Raw genomic sequence first — 7,003 nt, 5'->3', positions numbered from 1 at the left:
GTTGCTAAGATAGATACTACTAAGCAATATATAGACGCTAGTATATAATATAATCTCGCGTATCGTATTAATCGTTATTAATTAGATTACGCCCTACCCTACTCTATAGCCTCTTTATCTTTAGTAAAACAGAAGTCTTATACTATAAGATTAATAATATAGCTAATATGGCGAATTTTGTAATAAACGGTAATCTAGAAAGGGAAGTGCTTTTATATAATTTAATAGAGATTATTATTACTGCTATAGTTATTACCTATATTTAGTATAGTTTGTAAAAAGTTTAATAATAGTAGAGGCAGAGAATAGAAATCTACTAGTAATATAGCCAATTTGCTTTACGTTAATTTTATACTCCTTAAGTACCTTAATAAGCTCCTATGCCTATTACTTACTACTATAGCTTTCCTTATGCTCTTATAGAGCAAGTATTACCTTTAAGAGTTGCCTAGCTTTGTTAATAAAGTAAACTATTACTGCTTAAAAAGCTATCTTATTTAGCGCTATTTAATAATTAATTATAAAGTAAAGCTTTAAGAGAGCTGTAGAGAGCTTCTTCCTAATAAGATCTTTATAAACTATAAACGGTTTACTAAGTAGTATAGGTATAAAATATCGCAACTTTATAAGTAAGCCGTCTTTACTAACTAGTATATAATTATAAATATATAGAAAGGCCCGGAACTTAGACTATTTAATAATTAAATAAGGAAGGTTATAAGTAATAATAATGTAGTAGAGAAAATCTAAGAAGTTTTCTCACTTACGGCTTTTTTAAGGATTTTTATTACCTTTTGATCCTTTCTAGTATTATCTTATTCCTATTATTTTATAAATAAGGCAGCTAATATAGCTTTAGTATTAATATTAGTTTTAACCTTCTTTATTATATAGAGGATTTTATACTTAGTTTTTAGGTAACACTAAAAAGTAGTAGCACTAGTATTATCCTTTAAGCACTGCTTATAGTAGAAGATCTCTTAATTAGAACTACCCTAGTTAGGTTTATTAGGTAGAGGCTTTAATAAAGTATAAAACTAGAGCTCCTTATCCTCTTATAACTTCTTCCTTTTAGCTTTAGGTGTATTAATTTAGTAGTAAGAATCCTTATAGGTAAGCGTTATATTATTAAACTTAACGTAGTTTACAAGCGAGTCGTAGGTATAAGTAAGTCGTAGGTTTTTTTCTAATTGTATAACAACTAGCCTTAATTGCAACGTCCTAACGCTAAAAATTAATTGCATCTACTTAGAACTATATATATTAGACATTTCTATATCCTCTTAATAGGTTCGCGTATTATATCTAGTCTTGCTATAGTTGCTATAGTGCTGTTTTTTACCAAAGCCCCTCCTAATGGACTACTATTTTCCTATATTTCCTACTCTAGTTACTTACTAAAGGCCCTTTAGTCTAGAATATCCTGTATATTCTATATAGTAAGTAACCCTCCTTAGCGTAGACGTATTTTTTTGGCTTATTAGCGCTTACTAAGCGCAAGTAACTTATTCTTGGCTTTTAAAGGCGCAGCCCTATATATAATACTCTGCGTACCTTTTATAATCTAGTCTATAGCAGTATATAGTAAGGTTAGCGAGCTACTTTAGTATCTAGTAATCCTACTCTGAATATATTTAGACTATAGAGTTGCTTTAATTAGGTTCTATAGTGTCTTTAAAACTTAAGGGCTAGTGTTAGCTATAGGCAGCCCTATAGGTATTAGCGTCTATAGCTTAATATCTAGCTTAAAAAGGACGGCCTATAGATTAAATAAGACAAGGCCTACCCCTTAGAATCCCCTATAGATATTTTTCTCTATTATTACGTTAAAAAAAGGCTGCCTTAAAGGCCGCTAAAATTTTAACCTTTATAATATAGGTAACTTAGTAGCGTATAAAGTCCTTAATCTACGGGCTACATACCTTATTTAGCGGGCTAAAGCACCTAATATTAAGTAGTTAAAGGATATAAAATAAGCGCGGAGGCATATAAAGCGTAATAATATTGCGTTCCTAGTAATAGAGCTTAAAATTAGTTAAATAGTGGCTCTTATAGCCATTTAGCACTAATAGGCGACAACTACCCTTTATATAAGGGGCAGTGTGTTTATTAAAGCGCTAAATCTATTCTAGGCCTTTCTTATTAGTTATTTACCCATTTTCTATAATTATAATAACCTAGTTAGGTGGGAGGTCGGTTTCCATATACTAATTTGCAAGGTAGTAGTTGCCTTTAACAATAATAAATAGTGGTATCGTATACCCGCAAAAACTAACGCCTTAGATTATAGTAACATATTCTTAATTACTAGGCTATACTAGCTTTACCCTCCCGCGGCCCTTAGATATTATAACTACTAAAACTAACCCAATTATACTTTCTAAAAAGGCCGGTCTCGTTAAAGTTATATATATTATCCTCTATAATGCTATATTTAGCTATTATATTATATATAAGGTTAAACTAATAGCAAATAAGAGCTAGATCTTTGCATTTAGCCCTTTAGTAGTTATATTTCTAAATAAAACGCATCTAAAGCTCTAGGCGGCGCTAAATAAATTTTATAACCTAGTTCTTACCGATGTATAGCGCGTCGCGTTTGGCAAGCAGGCGATTAGCTATATCTACAACACTAGAAGGCCTGGGTGGAAACGCACAAGAATCTAGCTTGAGTATATATTTAACTAGCTCCTCCTCTTTTAGGTCCGTAAGCTTTCGCGAGCTAGGCCTAGTATTGCGTTATGCAGGTCAGCTAGCACGTCGGTTGCGTAGTGTTAACGCGGGTATGTTGTAGATCTTTGCAATAGTTTTAAGCATTGGTTTTTTATATTTTTTAAGTTCCTAGAGGGCAAGGATGATCCTACTTTCTTTTAAAAGTAATACCATTTTTTATTGTAAAGAAAATACGTGTCAAATGTAGAGGGACGTGTTATGGGGAAAAACCCACGACTCACCTGTGCCCACGACTCGCTTGTAAACTAAGTTACACAAATTATAATTGCTAAGGAGGGAAATAGTGTCGGTTTTTTTTCTCGTAGTCGCTTTTGGGTAAAGGCTTACGTAGGTAGACGTCGTAAGGAAGACATAGTAGGTAGTAATTAAAAAGGAGCTTCAGATAAGATACGCGTTAACGCGTATATAATAACTTTTCCTAAAAGCCCGCACGGACGTTTTTTAATATATAAAACAGCAGGCTTAGCGCTTTTTTGTTAATGCCGACCATATTATAGGAAAATTAATAGACAACTTTCTTAATACCAAAGTTTTATTACCACATTTTATTCCTACCTATTCTTACCACAGGTAATTATATTAATTATAAACATGTAATCATAATTAAAGGATTTATTTTAATTATGATTAATTAGATTATATAGTAATTATAACTTATATAACTAATAGAACTATTATATGCATCCTGCTTGTCGCGCGCTTGACTTAAACTTTGTTTAGAGAGTCAGCTTCACCGCCTTTACACGGATGTCTCTGTGGGTAAAACGGAATTATAAGGCTATAGAAGTCATGCCTGGGCGGTCACCCTTCATGCTAGTGCAGCAATTGCCTACCTAAGCCGGTATTGGGACCGGACCCGCCCGCCTATTGAGCGCCCACACTATCCTCTTCTAGTGATAAAAGCAATCATACTCGTCTATAATTGCTGTCTCAAGCTCATTCACTTCCTAATGTAGGATTGATTTGAGAGCAAATGTAGGGATGAAAATAGTGTGTATTGAATGCTCTGGTCCTCTCATAAGGAGAAGACTACTTGTAGATATATAGACATCGTCTGTAGACCCCTTTTCCAAGAGGGCATTGAATATCCGATATATTGCCAATATATTTGGAATTAGAATCATGCATAGTGGATTGAAGTGGATTCTGGCAATGACGGATACACGTGACTGCCTTTTCCATTCGACACCTAAACTGCTACGATATGAAGATGTATCATTCAGCTCAGTAGCTTTCGCTCTCTCAAAAACAGTGCCAAGAAGAAACCCGCAGCTATAAAGAACAACGCAAGACCATATGCGTATAACAGTCCATCAACATAGGATGACACGATAGCCTTACCAATCTCTCCTTTAGCTTTGTACGCGTATTCGACGCTAGAGACGGCTTTGGACATAATCTACCCAGTCTGGTTAGTGCATTCGACAACCAGCGAAGCCTGATGGGAAATCTTACATCTAGTCTCGTGGCGGCGTCCAGGCCGAGACTACGCAGCTTGGCTTCTAGTGACCTTCGGAGCATTTCTTTCATGGCGGCACTAAGACATGCAACGCCAATGATGATGCCAACGGCGTTGGAGAGTAAAAGAGTGGACACTGCTGCTGAGGCTTGGTCAGGGTCGACGGAAGCTTGGGTGGAGACGAAGAGAACGCTATGCGCAGTTCCCATTCCGAGTCCACTAGAAAAGTGTTAGCATAAAGAGCCTGACGCCTTAATCCGGTATCCAAGGTTATGGATTCGTACCCTAACAGGATATAAAGTGACTCGAGCCAGTTAGTCTTGCCGTGCCACCTAGCCAACAATAGCGAATAGCTGAAGACTCCTGAGAGCATTGATAGGTAGATCAACCATTTGTACCTGCCGGTCCTATTCCGGTCCACATGTTAGTTCACATTTGCTTCCAGCGTCAAACCAAATGGCGCACTTTTTAATGAAGTAACCACTGAACACTCCACCAACAACACTTCCCACAACAGATGGGAGCAGGTGCACACCAGCTTCACTATTGGATGCTTTTTGAGTTACCTGGAAGTACAGAGGTACACAAAAAACCACCTAAGAGATGGATTATTATTACGGACTGGCTTGGTTTGTGTAAAAGGCTGATTGGCGAGACTTACCCCCACTTGTGCCGCACATTGAAATGCCATGATGAGAAAACCGAGAACCGCATCACGCTGCTTGAACAAGTCAAGGTCCAGAACCGGTTCCTCTGTCCATCGCTTCTCGACTAGCACAAACAGCACCAGGGAGATAGCCGCAGCTGCAAAGAGACCAGGGATAAGTGGATGTGACCAAGGCACCTTCTCGCCGCCCAATTCCAGAGGGAGTAATAGTAACAGTATGAATATAGCTAACAGCGAGGATCCCAAGAAGTCGATTCTCGCAAGCTTTCCAGATGTGTTGAGTTGTTCTTCATTGCCTGAACTCTTATTGGAACTTCGCCCGGCTAAGTTGCTCGGGACGGTTCTCCAGCAGAGGAAGATTGCAACTGCAAGCATGGGAACTTGACAGCCAAATGACCTGTACTTTACAGAATGGTTAGTGGAGGTCTGACTATAGCGAATGGAGATGTCACAAATGCGTAGCGAAACAGACCATCGCCATCCAACAGCGTCAGCTAGCCATCCACCCAGAGGTCCTCCAAAGCTTCGTCCGGCGGTTGCTACGACGTTGACATAGGCCCTCCAAGCTCCTGATTCTCGAATCGGCACGAGGTCGCTAATCGTAATCGAGACGAGTACCGTCATGCCCGCACCGACACTGCCGGAGAGTACTCTACCGAGGATAACAGCAAGCATGGACCGACCGACAGCCCTACACCGGTTATTAGTAATTATCAATATTCAATATTTTCGATGTTCTACAGTCTGTACAGGCTCCAGTGTCCCCCCCGGGTGCGCGCGCAACACACAGCAATTTCGGTAATCACTAGTCAAGTGCACCATCCAGCGTAGATACTGTGTGCTTGCCAAAAGAGCTGTGCACCCGCAAGAAAGGCAAAGCCTTTAATTTTTTAAGCTTAATTGCAAGAGTTAAACTTGCAATTCTCTAGTGCGTACGAAGCGAAATTGCTGTGTGTTGCGCGCGCACACAGGAGGGGGACCGGAGCCTGTACAGACTGTACTTCGACTTACACAATGAGACTGTAACGATACAGTTAATATCAGTTCAATGCATGTATGAGTTAGAGAATGAACATACCAGCCAATTGCAAAGCCAGCATACGACAACAGAATAATCGGTTTGCGTCCATAAATGTCGCTCAACTTGCCAAATACCGCCTGTGTTGCAGCTCCAGCAAGGCCGAAGCTCGTAAACAGCCAGCTTGACCACGCGAGGGCATTGAACTCGGAGCCAATGGTCGGATGGGTGGCCAATACCAACGAATGATCAGCGTGGAAGATAAAAACCGCTGTTTGCCCACCTGTCAGCACGTCCATTGATAGCCAGCGGTAGTGTCATGAAATTAGTATCCAGGTGTACCCACCTATCAGGAGGACAAGAATAATTCGAAGTACAGCGCCTCGGTCGAGAAATTCGGGAGAATCTTCAATAGGGCGGGGATTTTGGAGCAATGCCTCTTCGTCGTCTTCCGAGGCGACGCTGGCTGTAGTGACATTTTTCGAAGTGCTTGGATCTCTGCTGCCCAAAAGGGGCGATGTTTCGATGGGCTCCTCGGGGATCGTTCGCTCCCCTTCACAGCAAGCCTTGAATCCCGCCATTTGATGTCGAATTTTTATTTGGTTCTTTTTCTTATTCATGATCTTCTGCACATATACTATCCCCCCCCTAAATGTTTGCTAGCGTGTCAACGTTGGCTCGTGCAAGCCCGGCCACGCTAGCAAATATTTAGGGGGGATACACCACCTTGTCAACTCCGATTGAGAGCGTATGTCGATCTTGGTGATCAATCGGCAGAATTTATACCTTTTGAAGTAATAAGCACGGCCATTTCAACGTATTTTTACCTACTTTTGGGTACAAATGTACGCATTTTGGTTAGCGTGATCAACACGCGCTTTCAACCGGATGCGCCGAGACGGTGTACACCCTCTCGTCAATTCCGGTGGTTAGCGCAGCCATGTCTGCACGGCCTTTTTGTAGGGGAAGTTTTGGTATTTTTGCTGTTTAAGGGAAAGTTAATGAAACACGCTAATCACCGGAATTGACGAGAGGGTACGACAGACGTGGGCGAGATTCCGCGGATCGGAGCCGATACTTCCGAGACCATGCAAGCTTCAAAACATGTCCCGTGCTATCAAAACTA

General features: G+C 40.1%; 1 protein-coding gene across 1 annotated transcript; it reads right to left on the bottom strand.

The window, feature by feature from the left end:
* Positions 1-3,713: 3,713 nt before the first annotated feature.
* K441DRAFT_671792 (MFS general substrate transporter) lies at positions 3,714-6,752 on the bottom strand. Its single transcript, XM_067650467.1, has 9 exons — positions 6,224-6,752; positions 5,938-6,148; positions 5,871-5,879; positions 5,332-5,550; positions 4,854-5,256; positions 4,658-4,788; positions 4,477-4,599; positions 4,189-4,411; positions 3,714-4,132 (listed from the first exon to the last, which is right to left on the bottom strand). The coding sequence occupies exons 1-9, from the start codon at positions 6,456-6,458 to the stop codon at positions 3,953-3,955; spliced, it is 1,734 nt and encodes a 577-aa protein (XP_067496341.1). The 5' UTR covers positions 6,459-6,752; the 3' UTR covers positions 3,714-3,952.
* Between the last annotated feature and the right edge of the window lie 251 nt (positions 6,753-7,003).

This window comes from Cenococcum geophilum (genome assembly GCF_001692895.1).
Source record: "Cenococcum geophilum 1.58 unplaced genomic scaffold K441scaffold_109, whole genome shotgun sequence".
NCBI lineage: Eukaryota > Fungi > Ascomycota > Dothideomycetes > Gloniales > Gloniaceae > Cenococcum > Cenococcum geophilum.
Note: the sequence above shows the minus strand (reverse complement) of the source record. Positions and strands in the feature narration are given on the sequence as shown.